Source organism: Drosophila navojoa, chromosome 4 (genome assembly GCF_054131105.1).
Source record: "Drosophila navojoa isolate 15081-1374.11 chromosome 4, UAZ_NAV_1.0, whole genome shotgun sequence".
Classification (NCBI taxonomy): Eukaryota; Metazoa; Arthropoda; class Insecta; order Diptera; family Drosophilidae; genus Drosophila; species Drosophila navojoa.
The window spans coordinates 13,657,643-13,676,915 of record NC_142892.1 but is presented as its reverse complement, the minus strand read 5'-3'; the positions used below and the strand labels follow the sequence as shown (position 1 = coordinate 13,676,915).

Here is a 19,273-nt window from a genome sequence, read left to right as displayed (position 1 = left end):
TCACTAACTATAGTCATCTCTTTCTGACGCACTTAGCTATACTTACCTGTTTGCTTTGCAAAGCTTTGCTTGTAGATCAGCTGTTGATCATATGGCTTTGAGCTTTGCCCAAGTACTGGAAGAGCTGTGCTTCCAGTTTCCAATTGTCAAAGTTGACTGCGTGTGTGTTGGCTTCTCTTCTTTTTGTTTATTTATATTTTACTCGACAAAATGTGTACGAATAGATAACAATAAGGTAAATATATTAATATAAGATTAGCATGCGCTGAAAGATGCTTGAATAAAGCAATTTTGGGAGAAGATTGATAGTGTTCAGATGTGACTGGTTGTTGGCTTTTTTTTTTTTGGCAATTTGTTGCTTCGTGGAAGACAGCTTCAGAAAGTTCGAGAATACAGCAGAAACAAAGAGAAGAAGATACCGGTGTTATGTGAATGTGTTTGGAATGTAAATTTAAAAATTACTTTTTGGTTCTTTTATTCTAGTAGCATTTTTCCAACTAGAGTCCAATTGGTTGCTGTTTGAGAAAAGACAAATTTGCCTTTAGAATGTAATGGAGAACGGAGTTTTAATATTTTATGATGTAGCTTAAATCTATGACCATAATTATAGCTAAAGTCGAATTTTGATATTTTTCCAATAAGAATCTCATGGCTTTCCATCAAATCAGAGAAACGCTCTCAAAGAATTACGGAAACAGATAGACCAACTTCACAAAACAAACCCGGTTATTCAAACGATAAAAACACTTTCAAGCCTCGGGCCTACCTAATTAAAAGTCAGTTGTCAACTTTTGGTCATTGGGCAGCCGCAACTGACACAATTTGTGCAATTAGCGAGTAGAAATGCGTGTCAGACTGTCCACCCCCACTCCCTAATCCGAATAGACCCTAGCAGGCCCATACAGCGATATCTATCTATGACGGCATCTACTTAAATGTTTTCATATCATGTTTTCAACTCGTTTTGTTGGCTTGGCACGGCATGCCTTGGCCTGGCCTGGCCTGGTCTGGTCTGGTCTGTTCGCTGGTCACCCACATTTTAATGGGTTACCGCCAAGTGGCCGAGAAATTAACGCCATTTGCCTTATATAAGTGCGAATTACTCAAAAAAGCGTTTAATGTCTATTACGCTTTGTGGGGAAGTAACAAATTTGTTAATTAACATGCAGCTAGATAATTTACTATGTGATGCAAATGTCATGTAGCCAAGAAATTGAAATTATTATATGGTCATATGTATGAGGCATATGCCATAGGTTGAACGGAAAACAAGTTAGAAATTTGAGCATAGTAGACTTGTAAATATCGTGTAAGTCAGTCTTTAAATCTGTATTTAAAATGATAGACATTATCTACAGCTTCAGTTAATAATTAAATTGTGATGTTATTTTGATTATATTTAAATTAAACTTTAATAACATTGAAAGCCATTTCCTACCTGTTCTACATACCCCAGTCATTGTCCACAACTACAGGTATCTATCAAAACAGAGTGTTTCATGCGAATAAGGTGAGAATGTCAGAGGGTCTGGCGCAGAAACCGGTACGCATCCATATGGAGGAGTGCGCGCACTTATCAGAGACTCAGACAACTGCCTTGGCTACCAAACAAAATAAACAGAAGAAACAAAAACTCATTTAAGCGAATCTTTTGAGTTTGTTGACGACTCAAGTTTTTCAGTTTCGCATCTTGAATCTAGTGTCTAGTTTTTGGTTTGACAAGTCGACAGCTGAGCAGGGGGAGGCGAGCAGAGACCGAGCTGCGTCTTTGTCTGTGGCTCAGTTTATGCGACAGTTCAACTTCAGCATTTACATATCTCGCATTGCCTGCAGTCAGGAAGAATTCGATTGGCGAGTGGAAGTCAGGTCCGCAGGCATTGTGAAGGCAATCCACTTTTGTCCATTTGGCGACTGGTTTCTTAAACACATTTTCATTTTCCCCCTCACTCTCGGTCTCGCTCTCCCGCTCTCCCTCTCTCTCTCTCTATCACTCTGTCGGTATTGCGACAACTGCGGGGCTTTTTTGCCCGTACATTTTGAAATTAATGTAATATACTTTGGCTGGCTTTTCGAAAACGGCGCGACGCCTGCCACACCGGTCAGCCGCATAGACCCATCCAAGTTGAAGTTGATTTGTGCGCTTTAAATAATTGCTGCATTTATCAGCGGCAAGCGGCAAGCGGCGTATAGTCGCAGTCGTGGCTGCAGATGCAGCCAAAGTCAAAGGAGGAGCCGCAGCAGCAAGAGCCGCAGATCGTAAGGTTAAGCAGATTTTGTTAAGCGATTGTCAAGTGTATTGAAGATGCAATCGAGTTTTTTTGGCTCGCTCTCAACTCACTTTAATTTGTCAAACATGGCTGGCAGACAGTGGTGTGGCCGAAAGGGGGGCGGCGGCCACTGACTCGACGCTTGGCGCTGGAAGGTTGCTGTCAAGGTCAGGCAAAGAGTTTAAGTAGCTCTGCCTATAAATAGTCCGGCCAGCAGAGATTGACGGCAAGAGAATGCACAGCGAATCAATTATTCATGGCTTCGTTCATTTATTAACTGATTTGCAAGTCTAAAAAGCAGATCTTGAGACTGCAACTCAAGTTTGGCTGAAGCTACGCTTCGTTAGCCTGGCTTACAATATCCACGGATTAGAGACTTGGTTTTGAAGCCATAGACTCAATTTTCCAGCTGAGCTCTTTACTCTGCTTTTAATTAAGTCTTAGCTTTAGATTTTAGTCATGGTTTTTAATCTTTTAACACACACTTTGATTTTGATCCTGATCTTGATTTACGATTTTAAGTTCCTATCGTAAATGTCTCGAGTGTCTGTAAATTTCACATACTCTCTACCCTTTCTCTCATTCAACTTCATCTTGTACCGCTTCACTTAACACACAGATTGATCAAAATCTTTGCAACACCTGCAGCTGATATAATATCTGCCCAAGTCACGCCCACTGCTACAGTTGCAGTTAGCAAACAAATGCACGAAGACCGACCACCTTTTTCGCAATCGAATTTGTTTATGGATGCCGTTATTTGTGTTGCTGTCGATTATCGAATCATTTATCTTCATCAATTTAAGCTGCCCGCCCCGAAACCAATTAAATTACAAACACATTACAAATGCGTTGAATATATTTGATTTTTCAAAAAAAAAAATAAAAAATACAATAATAAAATAAAATAAATCTTTTTTCCCTTTACAGGGCGCGCAAATAAAAGCAGAGCCAAAAGCAACAACAATGGAAGCCGAAAAATAAAAGCGAAATAAATTTTACAAAGCTGGTGCACAAATTAACATAATTAAGCGGCGCGCATAGTGATCAAATGACAACGTGAGATATAACAACAACACGAGCAGCAGCAGCAACAACAACAAGAGGTAGCTTAAAAAAAAAAAATTGAAAGTGGCAGCAACAATTATTACGAGTGTAAAAGGCCGAAATAGCGAAATACGAAAACACGAAAAATCGAAGAGACGGGATCATCAACACTATAAAATTCAAATGAGGCGACAACAACCATGAACACAGCAGCAACAGCACCAACAGCAGCAGCAACAACAACAACAACAACGACAGCAACTTAGGCATCTGTCAGAGACGAAAGCGAAATGTGCATCTTGAACGCCACACTAATGCGCTGCTCCACACAATCAATACACATCAGCAACAGCAACAGCAACAACATTGACATCGGCAACAACAACAACAACAATAGCAGCACTACAACATCTACCACAACAGCAGCTACAACAATTGCATAAGCCACAAAGCGATTCCAAAGCGACGCCTCAAGCGACCTCATTTCAGCAAATCGCAATCTTTGCCCAGCTCGCTCGACCCTACGCGTAGGCACTCAGCCGGCAAGCTGCGAGAGTTTTACTCTTGTTATATTTTTCGTAGTCAGTCAGTCAGTCAGCCTTTCGGTGTATTTTCCTTTGCATTGCGCATACGCAACGTTAGCCGGCGCTGGCAGCAATGGATGTGCTGGAGCTGCTGCAACAGCTTGGCCTGAACATATTATGGATATTCAAGATCTACATTAAATTTGCACTGGTTACGCTCGTCGTCTACTTTGCTGCCGAGTGGTATATAGTGCGCTATGGGGCCGAGCTGGAGGATCAGCTGGACGCTCAGCTGGCGGCCAACGAGCGTCCGGCCTCGAACAGCACGCTGAGCAAAGTGTTTCGCTTCGTGTTGAACTTCTTTATCATCTAAAGAACTAGATATACCACCTGATACACACATATATATATATAGATATATGTGTATAACTGATTCAAAAGCAAGGTCAAAACTCAGCTCGAATTCGATATCGAATCCGAATTCGTATACGAATCGATTGCGGAATTGCAATTCGTTGCGGGCGCTTTGCTTTGCTTTGCTTTTGCTTTTGTTTTTGTCTTGTTTCGTATTTTTTTTTCGCCAAGGCCTGCAAGAGAATGTAAAAACCCGATTTGTTGTCATAAGAAAAACAACAACAAAGAAGTACACAAAGCATATATATATATAAAACAACAAATACATTCTTTTCCATGTAATTACGTAGTAACAATAAACAAACAAACGGGTTGAACGACTTTTCGCTTCTAAGAAAAACAATAAAAATCATTTTGAATGCATTTTGTTCTTACAAAAGAGACAGAAATCATTTTGTTTGTTTAATTTTTTGGGTGGGGCTTGTTGTGGTTACTCGAAAATTGGCACAAATGTAACGGTTAACTTTGATTCTTTTTTTATACATGAAAACTCAATTGAATAACTCGAGCTCGTGACTCGCGTCATTCAGGCTTAAAATTTAAATATCTTCTTAATGCAAATTGAATTTATGTATAATATATATCTATATACATATAGATGAATGGCATTTATCTGCCGATTTAATGAATTAGTTTTGATTTCTTAACAGCTCAGCTAAAAATGTGTTGGCCTGGCTAAAAACAGCTGCCGACAATTGCCAAACGAAAATTTGACTTGCAAAAATATTTGCAAAAAAGCAGCTTAAAAATAGAAAATAAAAAAATAAGTAGAAAAAAATATTGAAAAAAAATCTTTAAAAAATTAAAAAATGTTGACTACGTTTTTGACAGTTAACTAAATTTGTAATAAGTTTAATATATACAACTGATCGACTGGCAGATACGCTGCACGGATCTGTGGACATTAACTGTTTTTAAGAGATTGATTAAATATATAATTAATTTAATTTGAAAAACTAAAACAGCTTCAAACATAAAAAAATATATAAATATAAAAATAAAAAATTATTAATTAAAAATAAAATAAGTAAAATATGACTACATTTCATGACAATAAAAATGTAAAGACAACTGAGATACAATTAAATAATTTATAAGTAAAATTTAAGTAAAGTCCACATTTAACAGCTGCAATTATTATTAAACTTAAAGAGTTAAGTTCGCTATTAAAAACGTGATTATCCTATCAAATTTTGATTTGCAATATGCGAGTTTTCGCATGCCTAAAAAATTGTAACAAATTTTGTTTATCAGAGCAGACATCAAAAACAGCTGGGCGATTGGCAGCTGGAGGCAGCGCACTGCCGACCAGGCTGAGAGCCGTTTAACAGTTACAACATGTACTAAAAAAAAAAACTGCAACAAGACTTGGATAGTATGGCACATACCGGTTCGGCTAGCCGACCCACACACACACACACACGGAGAGTCGACATATTGCACTCATTCTCAATAGCGAGCACACATACATGGAGCATAGAAAAACAATTGCATGAATATGAGTAGGTGCTATTAATATAACATCAATTTAAGGCACAAGCCATTGGTTTGTGTATGGTATGAGTGTATGTTTGTCTGTGTATGTGTGTGTGTCTATGCCTGTTGCTCCAATTTGAATACAGGCAACGACAGTCGCCATCAAATTCAACTTTCACATGCGCAGATGCAGTGCAACAGACTCCAAGTACTTTGGCTCTGTGACGTAACATACACACATACACACACTCACATACACAGAGTCAGTTAAATAAACTGCAGACACAGCCTTAAGTCGTTTGGCTCTTTAAAAGAGAGATATATAGGTATGTATGTATGCCTTAATCCCCAGTTAGCGCAACAACAACAACAACAACAACTACTATAAAAGCCTGATGGGGAGCAGTTGTTGTGACCGTTGATTGATTTCATTATGAGCCGCTTGAAATGCTTCACATTATTTTGCATTCAGTCGATTTTAGATTTAGTCATTTAATATACGGGTATGCCTCTGCGTGTGAGCGTGTGTGTGTGTGAGTGTGAGTGTGAGTGCTTGTGCCTAACTAAAATTTAATTGTGCTCCGCACCATGCGGCGTATACGCAATAATTCATGAGCCGTTTAAGCAATTTATGTGTCTCTGGACAACGTCCACGACTTATTGTGTTACGGTTGTTTGCTGTGTGTGTGTGTGTGTATGCATGACTAATAGCAGATGGCTTTGGCCTATGTTGGTTCATTAATTGAAATGCCCGACTCTCTTGTCGTTGTTGTTGTTGTTGTTGCTATTGTAGCTGCTGCTGCAATTTGTTGTGTTATTGTTATTATGTCATTGCGGTCACTCAGCAAATCAAACGGAAAGTATTCAAAATAAATTAACGAGCACATGAATATCAATTGTGTATCGTTAATAGATCAGTCACAATTAAATATACATAAAGTGCAATGCGGAAAAAGAGTATTCGGCATGTAAAAAAGAGTATTTGAATAGAGGAAACTTCGCAGCAATCACTGATCAAAGAATTCTAATAATAAACAATAAAAAAAAGGATTAAAAAATTAATACAAAGAGCAATAATTTATAAACTAAAAAAAATACGAATACAAATTCTAATTCTCACTCAATAAATTTTGCAAGAAATTCAATAAATAAATTGTAGAGACAAAGAAAAAAAAATTAATATTTATATATATCTATACTAAAATCTTAATCAGCAAAACCTGTTAAGCTGCTTATAAGATAAAAACAAGCGACTAAACAGCAAATGCTGCAAACTCAACAGCAAAAGCAAAAGCAAAGGCATAGGCTAAACAAACAGTAAAAGCAAAAGCAAAAGCAAAAAAACAAAATAAACTACAAACTATTGCAGAATGTGAAGGAAAAACTGTAACAAAAACTGCTACACAAAGAAAAGCTTTGGCTTAAGCTTAAGCTCGAGCGCTCTCTCAAGCAGCGGCTGCGCACGCTCTCTGTTACGCGCGCTCTCTCTCTCACTCTCTCGCTACTGCTCATTCGGCTGAGCGCATGCGCAGTTACCGATGTTGTTGTCGTTGTCGTTGTCGCTGTCGTTGCCTTTGCTGTTGCGGCGAAGCGGCAAGAAACCAGTTTCCAAGACATGCGACTGGAAATCAAATTAGCGAGCTAAAAAGCTTCGCTTCGTTACCAAAAAGACGATTTTATGCCAACGCAAAGTTGGCCAACAATCTGCAATTTCAGTCTGCAAACGGTCAGCCAGGTGAACGGCAGCCAAGACAGGTTGGCATAAGTAAGTGGGCGTGGCTAAGCAACGCTGCGCATGCGCTGCGTTCGCACAAGTGTATATATGTATACCCGCTGTGTGTGCGTTTGTGTGCGTCTGTGTGTGTGTGTGTGCGTGTTTAGCATTGTGTTGTAAAAAATTATATAAAATTTATATGACCAAACAAAAGTTTTGCATGCAAATTGATAGTGGTCGATGCTAATATTAATTTTCGTCAAAAAAAAAAAAAAAATATTTAATCAAATTAAACGCAGTCGTAAACGCCTTTGGGCAAAAGTGTTAAATGCAGCTGTGTTGGTGTGAAAAACTAATGCGCAAGTGTCGTAATACCCTCAATGAAAAAGCACTAAAAACTAAAGATGAAAATGAAAAAAAAAGAAAATTGTTAATGTGACGCGTGTGTGTTAATAATATAAAAAAAAACACACACACATATATAGCAAAAAAAAAAAAAAAACAACAATAATAATTTTCACAAGTGCACGCACACTATGCGATAAAACTGCAATGCACACACACACACGCACATATGCAGGCATATGTTAGTCTCTCCCTCTCTTTCTTTCTCTCTCTCTCTCTCTCTCTCTCTCTTAGTTGTGTGCGTGTGTTTGCAGTTTATTGTATAAAATTTTCCTTTTTATATTGCATTTTTAGCAAAAATTTAGCAAGGAAAAATATAAATGTATAAATATATATATTGAAAAATTATTAAAAACTAAAAACAAGTTTTGGATTATTAAAAAACAAGTTCAAATATTTAGCTAATTTTGAGGTAAGCTATGTGTCTCTATTTGAAATATTATGCAGCATATTTTTTAGCCCAGCAGCCTCTTCAAAGCTCAGGGCCAAAACTCTTGGCAAAACTTTGCAAAATTATCTCAAGCGTTGCTAATTATTTGCCATGTACAACTTTTGCTGCAGTTGTTGTTGTTGTTGTTTGTTGTTTGTTGTTGTTGGCGCAAAACACAATCAACATATTGTTGTTGTTGCTGTAGCATTACTTGCTGAAAATACACAAACAATTGCCATAATTTGTTTATACACAATTTGTTGCTTTTTATCTGTGGCTGGCGCATCTCTTTGCCAGAGAGCCCAAACAAAACATCGCCGATTTTACTTTCATCAACAGCTACAGTAAACACTACAGCAACAACATCAGCAACAATAGCAACAACCGCAACAACAACAGTTACAGCAAACAAATTTTAAATTTTACTTTCATTCATCTGCGACCAAGCGTATGTGAACATTATTTTTATTTTGTATATATTGTTTTATTTTTATATACTTATATATGTGTATATATACATTTCTTTTCTTTTATTTTGTAATTTCTTCAAGCACTCAAGTGCTCATTTTATTCATTACGCTCAGTTTTCCTGGCACTTAAATTTTTGTTAATTACTGGAAAACACCTAAAAGGCCTTTTAGATGCGTGTGAAACGGAGATTTCTCATTGAGCTGCTGCTGCTCTCTTTTATTTCTCACTCACCTTTTTTTTTGCATACGCTCCAACAACTTTACTTGAACAAATCGCAACCGGAATCGGCGATTAGCTTATTTGGCCATAAAATAAAAACAAAAAGTAAAATAACAACAACAACAACAACAATTGACAAGCACACAGATTGAAACTGAAAACTGATTTTCCAAAAAGAAAATCTCGGTTTCACTTGCCACTTGCAAACGCGAGCGAACGCATTCAAAAGTTGTGAAGATGAGAGCAAACTGCAAAATAATTTATATACATATATACATACATATATATAAATTTTAAATGCATAGAAATATATGCTATATTTACTATATTTACGTATATTGTTTGGGGGCAAATTCAATTAAAGTTTTAATTTATATAATATTCATTGCCTTTTCTAAACATGATTAAATATTATAAATATATTATATACAAATTAATAAACAATATTATTCATATATCTGAAGCTTAAGCACTTCTGGTAATAGAAATAGTTGTAAACATTATCATAATCATTATCATATAATAATATTTGGTAGGAAGAACATTCTGATTAGAATCCATATTAATGAGCCGTAGACACGCTATGCGTTTTTAAGGTCAGAGTTATACAAACGTCAAGGTCTTATATTAAATGTTTTTTTTTTTTAAGAAAATTTTTAAAATAGGCAAATTACATATATGCTATTATATACTAAACATATATACTCTTGTTAAGAAACGACCAAGATTTATGGCTTAGCATTGTTGAACTTGATCTATCGCCATAGATGAAATATCCCTGGGCAATAAAAAAGTTGCTTTTAGTCAAGTTTAAAGTGCTATTTTAGGTTTCTAATTAATCATCGTTAAGCCATTGAGATTTTGTGCTGTTGCATGCTTCTTAGATCTCTATCATTGAATTTGTGATAGCTGTACTTGAGCTACTCCCTTACGCAGTTCGCAACAAGTGAACGATAGTATATAATTGGCTTTAACTAATCTTGGCAATCTGCCCGAAATCAATTCACGCTGACAAATGGCTCTACAAAGGGCAATTAGCTAAGCCCACATTAATATTGTATAATAGCATGCTAAACAGATCGAAGAAAACAAAACAGAAATAGAAAAAAAAAAAAAAAAACAAACTGCACCACAAAAATGAACAGAAACCCGAAAGCCACAACAGCTGCTGCGACCTTGAAAGCAAACCATAAAAAATATAACTAAAAAAAAAAAGTCAAATGAAAAGTCCAAACACCGAACGGAGATGCTAATTTTTTGATGACAACGCAGCAGCTCGAGTCAGAGTTTGTGGAACCGGCATCTATTGAAGATCAGCAGCGCTCCTCGAAGAGCCAACCGGTTGATACGACTCGATGCATAAATTAAAATATATACAGTATATATATAAAGTATTATCAAGTCAAAATAAAAAGGAAAAACTGTGTACCGAAACCAGTTGCTGACGTCGCTGCGACGACACATTTCACAGTAATTTTGTGAGCTGCTCGCATTAGAAATGCAAATGAAATCGAGAGCTCTTATTGCCAGCTGAAATATAGGGTATACTCTATATATATATACGTATATATAACTGGTTAACCAATGCGTGCAACTAACTTCAGACGAAAGTCGCGAGACTCTGCGGCCTTTTGCAATGCATAAATTTCTGTATTCTGATTGTGCATTGTCTCTCACTGCGACTGCGACTGCGACTGCAACTGTGACTGTGACCCTAAGTGTGACTGCGACCTTAAGCCGCCTCCAGCTCTGGCTCCCCTCTCTATGAACATCTCCATGTTCATTGTCTCTGTCTAGCTAATATTTTAATTAGTTAACGTCATTTGCCAAAATCAACTTGAATATAAACGGAGAGAACAAAAAAAACACAGAACAAATATTTGTAGAAAAAACCCACACACGCACAATCAGAGATTTTATTGCTAAATTATGTGAAAAACTTAACAAATTTGAGTTTTGCGATTATTTTTCTGCCAATTTGCACAATTTCAAGGCATTCGCGCTCATAAATAGCCCCAAAAGAAAACTATAAAATGAGCTAATTCACAGAAATAGAAATAGAAATAGAAATAAAATAGGCTAATTCCCAGAAATAAAAACAACAATTTTATCAAATTAAATATTTATTTGAAAACTTCCTGTGATACATAAATTGGTTCTTTAATATTTCCGTTTTTTGAGTGACTAGAACTAAAACTGAACTAAAATTGCGACTGAGATTACAACTTAATGTCACTGTGACTATAACTGTTACTGTAACTATATTTGCAGCAATTATTGAAAATCGAAACTGCATTAAGCACTATAATAGATACTTTAAAGCATCCTTCTGTAAGATCTACTGTACAGATAGATAACATAACATATTTGAGTTTCCCTTCACAGCAGTTTCCCTTTCAGCAGCAATTATAGCTGTTACAAAATCGGCAGCTGTGATTGTGATGGAAATTATGATTATGTTGTCGATTTTGCATATAAATTAGCCAAATTATATTTTAGTCATTAGCTAAAAAAACACACACACACACTCACTCACAGTAGTTGTAGCTGCTGCTGCTGCTGAAACTGCTACTGTGAATGAAACAGTGACTGCGACTGCGACTACGACAGCGACTGAAGATGTTGCTACAATAACAAATAAATTCTTATGCTATGACTAATGTATACACATATATTTCACATATATAGTACCTATACATTTGCTCTACTTTAGACAATATAAAACAATATAATTATAGCTATTACAGTGACTATGACTATAACTGTGACTGCTACTGCCATTTTGCTTGCCCATCATCAATAATTTGTTAAATTGAAGACAAACGAAAAGCAAAGACAATAACAGCTCCGGCAACAACAACAACAACAACGATTTTTACCGGTATTCGTGTGTCTGTAAGCGATCGTGCTTAGCCTTGAATTTGAACTTGGCTAAAAGGCAATTCAACAGCACGGAATCTTCGAGGCATATCAATACAAGTCAGCGACATCCACACAGACAGTAAGCCGCGCTTAATGGTGGGCCGTAAAAAATTAGATGCTCATCTTATTATTATTATTATTATTGTCATTTGCGGCAAACAATGGCCAGATATTAATATATAGTATTGTTTATGACAGCACGAAGTGTGGCCAAAATAAGGGTATCAGCAGAAGTAAAGCTAAGCCATAAATTTAACTTGTTTAGTATGCTCATATATCATAACATATAAGTCGCTTGACCTTACATATTTTTGGAATAAGAGATGGAGTACTTGTTACATACATATATGGAACAGAGAGAGAGAGAGAGAGAGAGAACAGTAAAACGAGCTTAAATGCCAACCATAACTTGATTATCTATAATAATATATATAACATGTCTTGATTATCTATAATGTCTGCTCATTAAATAATTTTATTATAAAAGATTTTAATGCGAAGCTTTATTCAGCTTGAGCGCTGCGTAGCTGAACCCTTTGACATTTAAAAAATGTATACGAGCCTGCATCATGTTGAGGTTGCATGGGTAGAACCAGTTGGCTGCAGTCGGCTATTATCATCATTTGTCACATATTTATCTAAACTTTGGCTCAAAATGTCAGAAACTGCAAACACGCAGCTGGAAACATCGTCAAGAGACATCATCATAAACAACAACAACAACAGATCTCAATAAACCAAAGAAAAAAACCTACTTAAAATGCGCGACACACATTATTTTTGTGGAGCGGGGTGTGAACGGCAAAATCTTTGAACTCCGTCGCATTCGTCTTTACCAAACGACAGACGCCAGCGACATACAAAACAATGAACAACAAAATTGTGCCATGAATAACTGAAAGGCTGAGCAGCTGTGCAGCTGAAGCTACAAAAATCCATTACCCAGAGCAATTCCATGGAGGCTTCCTCTTTGCCAAAAAGTGAAGAAAGAAAAGCCAAAATAAACAATCAGACGTCGCGTTGCGCTGTCTGACATTTCGAAATGCGCATACGCCCCGTTAAACGAATGGCTAATCAAATTCAAGGAAAATCAATAAACAATGCATAATAAAAACATTATCCGTTATATATATCTGCACTATCTGCATATATATATATATATAAATGTATATATGCATGCAAACAATGCCAAACTGCCGAATTACAATGCTCCAATGAACCTTTCGATTTGTATCACTGAGCTAAACCTGCCTCTCCTACTCTATCTGCCTCTCCCTCTCCCTCTCTGATTTTGCAATAAATGAACTGCAGGTATTTGCCAGCTTGGAATTTGCAGTGTATATGTATTTATATACTATACTTAAGTGATATCAATATAAGTAATTAAAGCACTTACTTTTTATGGCAGCTGCCGCTTTTGAAATTTTGATTTTTGCTTTTGATTTTGCGTTTGGTTTTTGCTTTTCTTTCATATAAATATATATGTATGTATATGTATATATCTACATAGATATATTTGCACAGCCAATTAAAACGCATTGAAAATGAAAGTGTTGCCGCATTGTAATTGTAATCTATTGTTCACTTTTCAATTTGATATAGTTATGCATTGCCCGACTATCTGTTCGTCTGTCTCTCTCTCTCGCTCTCCCTCTCTCTCTCTCTCTGGCTGTGCATCTGTCTTGCTCTGTGTTTGCTTTTGTTGTTGCCCTTTCGCTGTGCTTTACGTAAGTGACATTGAAGGCAGCGGCTAATTATGCAATTACTAACTACTTCAACTGAATCAAAGTGTTTAAATTAACGGAAATTCAACGGAAATAAAAGCGAAGCAAAAGCGTTTAAGTCTTTTATCATAAATTGAAATTCATATAGATCTGCGAAATGTGCAGTCATTACATTTATTTACCTTTTTTATTTCATTAAACATCAGTTTGCAGGCATTTAGTTTTGTTACCAAAATAAAAATGTTTGGTTTATATAGTTTTATTAGCCAATAAGAGAGTACCACCAAATGCCAAATTGCCTACAGAGTAAATATTATTCAACTTAAACTCAGCTTAAGGAGAGAGAAAGAGAGAGAGAGAACTTTTTATAAGTTCGATTTCTGCATAAAGAAGAAAACATTTATAAATGTTTTAAATCTTATACGATAAATAACATATATATTCATTTATATTTTTTATTTTATATTTATTATTTCATATTTATTATTTTATATTTATTATTTTATATTTATTTTATTTAAATATATATTCAAATTAGTAAGCGTAATACATGGCTAAGTATATCTACTAAACAATTATGGAATTCAGCGTAAAGCAGTTTCACTTCTTCCATTTTCATCGTTTAGCCATAAATACGAGGCATAGAAAATCAGACGATTTTAATGTCTAGAATACTTTCTATAGCCATATTCAGATATACATATATATATATATATATTCATATACTTATATGTATGCTAAGTTCAGAAATCAATTGACTGAATGACTGCCGAGCAGCTGCAAAAGTAACGTTAATCAATATATACATATATATGTGTGTAGGTGTGTGTGTTTGTGTGTAATGCAGTTAGGTATAGCTACGAAAAAAAAAAAACATCAGAAATACTTGAGAATTGCGTGCCGAAAATGTTAAGTGAAGAACCCAACGGAATCCAGAGACATTTCTTTTATTTTCTTTCTTTTTATCGTTCAGTGACTCTTTTAAAGCATAAATCTTTGAACAAGTACATGATTATGAGTGTGAGTATGAATGTGTGTGTGTGTGAGTTTGTGTGGGCGTGTTAATTGGCAAATTCTGGCATTTATGTTACAATACTTTGTGTCTTTCATTTTGCTTCATTTCTTCTTCTTTTTCATTATTTTGTGGAATTTACATAATAATGTTATTTTATTTGTTTCTTTGTTTTATTTGTGTTCAAAGCATACCAAAGCGGAAAACATAAATACAACAGCAACTGAAGAGTCGTCATAATGAAGAGAGCCACACGCTGGCTGATCATAACAGCGACAGGTGAGTCGAGCCGAGTTGCTCAAGGAGTGGTTGCATTAACTAAATTGTTGTCCCGAACTGGATTATGGAACAGCAGCAGCAACTGCTGCAGCTCTGATATAATTCAGGCACAAAAACTGCTTCGCTTATGCAATTAAACAAAAAACCAGCTATAATTTAACATATTTCTTTCTCGCCTCTTTTTTTATGGGCAGTGCTGTTATTGGGTCTGCTTAGCTCTGCGGATGCTGCGCTGCCCTTCAAAAAGGTTTCCATTGCCAAAACTCCCGCCTCTACAACCAGCACAAGCACAACGACCACCACAACGACTCCGGAGCCTGTCACAGAGAAGGAGGAGCCGCCCACTGCTGAGGGCGAGGAGGGCAAGGTGAGCACTTCATAGCACTCTCATGGCTTGAGATGGGCAATGAAACTTCTCTAATTTGCAGTCGGAAAATGGCACGATTTCAAAGAGAAAACTGACGGGCATACCCCAAATTGATTATGTCTGGGATCCAAATTTACCAAGGGAGCTGAGAGGGTGAGTTTATACAATTGATAAATAAACAGAAAGCCTTTAATAAAAATTTTTGGCGTACTTTATATTTGTCTCTTGCAGCTACAACCTCTCGACCTATCCCTTCTTGTCTTCCGTTCCACCCATGGATGAGATCCACTTCAAGTGCGAGGGTCTACACGATGGCTTCTATGCCTCCATTGAGTACAAATGCCAGGTGAGTAAATTTGCCAATGATAAATTACTCAAATAGGGCTCTTAAGTAGTTGCTCTTCTAAGTTTCCAAGTAATGCATAATTTAGTGAATAGAAGTTTGAATCAATGTTCTGATTCCCATTCTTCTATATTAGGCGTTGTTGTAATTCTTTGCCATGGTTCCATGATTTTCTATGCCATCGTTCCTTAGATTGTTAATCTTCCCACTCTCTTCATAAGACGGTTGCTTTGCTCTCTCCTCATCTTCTATATTTTTTGTTCAGTAACTATTCGTCATCCGAAACCTTGTAATCTCACTTTTACTCTTAAAGCGAAGAATATCACATACTAATCTATGACAAACTGACCCTAAAATCTTCCCTAAGTAAAGGGTCACTGGGGCCAGCCAAATTATATGTTTTGCTAACTATGCAATGTGTCGGTTGACCTTGTGTTCACAGTAGCGCAACGGGTGAATGAGGTTTGGGGACTGGGGAATGGGGAATGTAGCAGGCGACGTTATCCAATTGGCCAAGTTGAACAGCCAGCTACCACGTAACTCGTGTCCAGTAATTTCTCTTTTAGCCGCCGTCGTGTGGCTTACGTGCCCAGAGGCGAAGCCAAGAAAGAAAAACATTAAAAAAGAAATAATAATAAAAAAAAAAACTTGTCTGCGTGTCGATCTTGACCTCAAAATGAATTTTGTTTGCCTGGCAAAGAGACGTTAAACAGACTTTATTCACACCTCCAGTGGGAGTACCCGATTTAGTTGTACGCAAATTACACTAACAGCTCTCCCAACTATTCACAGATCTATCATCATTGCGTCTATGGCATACGACACGATTTCCTCTGCGCCAATTTCACGGCCTTCGATCAGCGCACCTTCATTTGTCACTTTGCCTCCGACGTGGACTGCGAGGGCTCGCAAAAGTATTGGAACAGGTGAGTGCGAAACATAGTTGACCTGCTTAGCGCACCGTGACTAACTGGAGTTGTTGCCTCATCGCGCAGAAACGATGAGCTGTATATGGCCACCACAACGTCTTCGACGAGTACCACCACAACGGAGCCACCACCACCACCGCCGCCGCCGCCCAGGCGTCGAGGTCAACGTCCCTACCATCGGCCCTACAACCGCCGGCCCGTGGATGATTACTACTATGACGAGACTGAGGATGAGTACTACGATGATCGCTATAGTCGCCGCAATCCACGACCCCGCCCACGCAAGCCACAGCTGGACTACGACGATGAGTACGATGAGAAGAAGCCGCTGCGACACAATCGCAATCGCTACAGGGACGAGGAAGATCTGATAGACGAGGACTACGATGATCGTCGGAACAGACCTGGCGGCCGTCGAGGAAAGCCCGCAGCGGGCGCAGGCGGACGCGGTAAGGCAGTGCCCCGCAAGCCAGGACGAGTGGATGAGCGGCGCAGCTTCACAGAGGACCGCGATGCAGAGGAACCACGTCGTGCGGCTGGCAGACGCCGCAGCAGCGATAAGCGCCCGACGCCCTCGACAACAGCTGTGTTGGATGAGCTCGATGAGTACGAGAAGCCGTACGACCTGGATCAGGAGGAGGCAGCCGAGGAGCAGACTCCACAAAAAGTAAAAACCACGCCCAAGCCGCTGGCCGAGTTCGTCACGCCGAAAGCAGCGGCTGCCTCTGTCTACGCCCGTCCACGTGCCCCGCCCCGCATAGCCCGTCCCGTGCCCATCAACGAGAAGAAGAAGTACTCCTATCCGGTGCAGAAGAGCACGGCGACGCCGACGCCAGCTTCAGCTGCTGACGAGCAGGAGGACGACGATTACTATCAAGATCGTGAGCAGCAGGAGGATGACTATGAGGAGCCCATACAGCCAGCGCGCTCTGCCTCTCGACGACGCACTGCAGCGCCCAAAGAGCAGAAGCCCACGCGCTCCACGCTGCGCAAGCCAGTCACGGACAAGAAAACACTGCTGGATCTGGAGGAGGACTACGCGGTGGAGCAGAGGGAGGCGCCACGGCGCAAGCGTCCGCAGGCCATCAGGGCGCGTGTCCCACCCGTCGATGTCGACTTCGTGGATGATGTAGACTACGAGGAGCGACCAGTGCCTGTACGAGGTCGCGTGCGTACCAAGGCTGGAGTAGCACGTAAGCCAGTCGCGCGTCCACGCCAGCCCATTGTCCACGAAGAGGAGGAGGAGCTGCTGGAGCCCGTCAGCGAGGAGCTATCGGAGCAGCAGCGTGTTCCTCCAGCGCGCACCAAGTCCAACTCCTTGGCGAGCTTAACTCCAGCGCGACGCAATCAAAAACTGGCGCTGGCCACGCGACAACGTGCGCTGCCCACCTCCACGACAACAGCAGCACCAGCAGTGGAAGAGGAGCTAGCCGAGGAGGAACCATTGCAGGCGGAGAATGAGGAGCCTGATGAGCCACTGGCGCCCGCAGCGCCAGCCAAACCACTGCGACCCGCTTCGGTACGTGTGGTCAAGCGACCCTTCCTGCCGTCGCGTGGCGGTAGCCCCTATTTGCCGCGTGGCCTGCAGCCGGTGGGTGTGGCAGTGCGAACGGCCCATCTAGCCAATGAGGCGCGCACCACAGACAGCACGCCCATTGACATGGGCTCGACCATATCGGGCGTGCGCCTGCTGGAGCATGGAGCCCCACTGCTGCGCGGCGAACAGCCAGACAGCGATAGTGATGAGCTGCCGGCACCGTCGCCCAACCCACCGCGCACCACATTGCCGCCACGCAGTGCATTGCCCACGCCGGTAACGCCGCGCCGCCCCGAGCCACCACAGCCGGTCAAGCTCAATCTGGACGAACTCTATGAGAACGACTACGATGTGACGCTGAACGATGCGCTCGATCCCACGCTTAAACCGCTTACGCCACTGCATCCACATCAACAGCATCAGCATCAGCATGCCAACTATCAGAGCCGGCCCTATGCCAGTGCGTATTCAGCACCTGCACATGGTAGCGGGTCGTATAATCCATTTGCCGGTCATGCCAGTGGCAACAGCAACTATCAGCAGGCATCCATCTATCAGAATCATTCGCCGTCATCATCCATTGCATCCGCTTCGCAGTCTCAGCCTCAGCCTCAGTCACTGTCATCGTCACAGTCACAGTCACCGTCACAGTCACAGTCGCAATCGCCACCGAACTATCATAGTGATTCCTATTTCTCATCGACAGATATACGCCGGCGAGCGATTGTCCCGGCGCAGAACGCGCGTTCACATAGACACGAATACGCTGCCCGAGGAGCAGTGAGCAGTGGCACCCAAGTGGGCACACGACTTGCCCAGCATTACTACGACGAGTTTGCATATTAGAGTCGCGGTTACAAGTCTGTGAAAAATTAAGGTACATCAAATTGTGGAGCTACGCATGCGAATACAAACTAATATATATCTCTATATATATATGTGTCTACTTTCAGTTTCTTCAGCTGTATATAACTTTCAACAACTAGAAGGCAGATCGGTTGCCCAGGCAACTGCTTTTCTACACTATCTTTTACACTATCTAATTATAATATATTTTTTCTCTAGTTAAAGTTCAAGCAGGCATCATTTTATCAACTCAATTTGCGCTTAACTTTTTACATGAAGCAAACAACTACAAAAAACAAAACAAAAACACTAAATTTAATAATATATACATTGTATAATACTCAATT

The 19,273-nt window shown here is 39.5% G+C and overlaps 3 protein-coding genes across 5 annotated transcripts in view; 2 read left to right on the top strand and 1 right to left on the bottom strand.

The window, feature by feature from the left end:
- The window catches only part of mus301 (mutagen-sensitive 301), a 53,277-nt gene that overhangs the window by 30,105 nt on the left and 3,899 nt on the right, over window positions 1-19,273 (bottom strand). The window lies entirely within an intron of this gene.
- Window positions 84-4,641, top strand: LOC108652474 (uncharacterized). Its single transcript, XM_089259333.1, has 2 exons — window positions 84-235; window positions 3,198-4,641. Exon 2 carries the CDS (start codon window positions 3,972-3,974, stop codon window positions 4,209-4,211), a length of 240 nt encoding a protein of 79 aa, XP_089115459.1. The 5' UTR covers window positions 84-235; window positions 3,198-3,971; the 3' UTR covers window positions 4,212-4,641.
- LOC108652322 (uncharacterized) lies at window positions 7,313-19,212 on the top strand. 3 transcript variants are annotated; one of them, XM_089259134.1, is made up of 9 exons: window positions 7,315-7,493; window positions 14,815-14,904; window positions 15,099-15,271; window positions 15,333-15,424; window positions 15,503-15,617; window positions 16,407-16,540; window positions 16,610-18,540; window positions 18,787-18,957; window positions 19,034-19,212. In XM_089259134.1, the coding sequence occupies exons 2-8, from the start codon at window positions 14,865-14,867 to the stop codon at window positions 18,924-18,926; spliced, it is 2,625 nt and encodes an 874-aa protein (XP_089115260.1). In that variant the 5' UTR covers window positions 7,315-7,493; window positions 14,815-14,864; the 3' UTR covers window positions 18,927-18,957; window positions 19,034-19,212. The 3 variants fall into 3 exon arrangements, with proteins under 3 accessions (XP_089115259.1, XP_089115260.1, XP_089115258.1); XM_089259133.1 differs by having other exon boundaries at window positions 7,313-7,483; window positions 16,610-18,957; XM_089259132.1 differs by having other exon boundaries at window positions 16,610-18,957.

What these genes read in the sequence shown, in the direction of transcription:
- LOC108652322 (XM_089259133.1), top strand. Translation starts at nt 14,865, where the DNA reads ATGAAGAGAGCCACACGCTGGCTGATCATAACAGCGACAG. An exon ending in GCTGATCATAACAGCGACAG is followed by an intron (nt 14,905 to 15,098) that starts GTGAGTCGAGCC and finishes TTTTATGGGCAG; the next exon opens with TGCTGTTATTGGGTCTGCTT. An exon ending in TCGCAAAAGTATTGGAACAG is followed by an intron (nt 16,541 to 16,609) that starts GTGAGTGCGAAA and finishes CTCATCGCGCAG; the next exon opens with AAACGATGAGCTGTATATGG.
- LOC108652474 (XM_089259333.1), top strand. Translation starts at nt 3,972, where the DNA reads ATGGATGTGCTGGAGCTGCTGCAACAGCTTGGCCTGAACATATTATGG.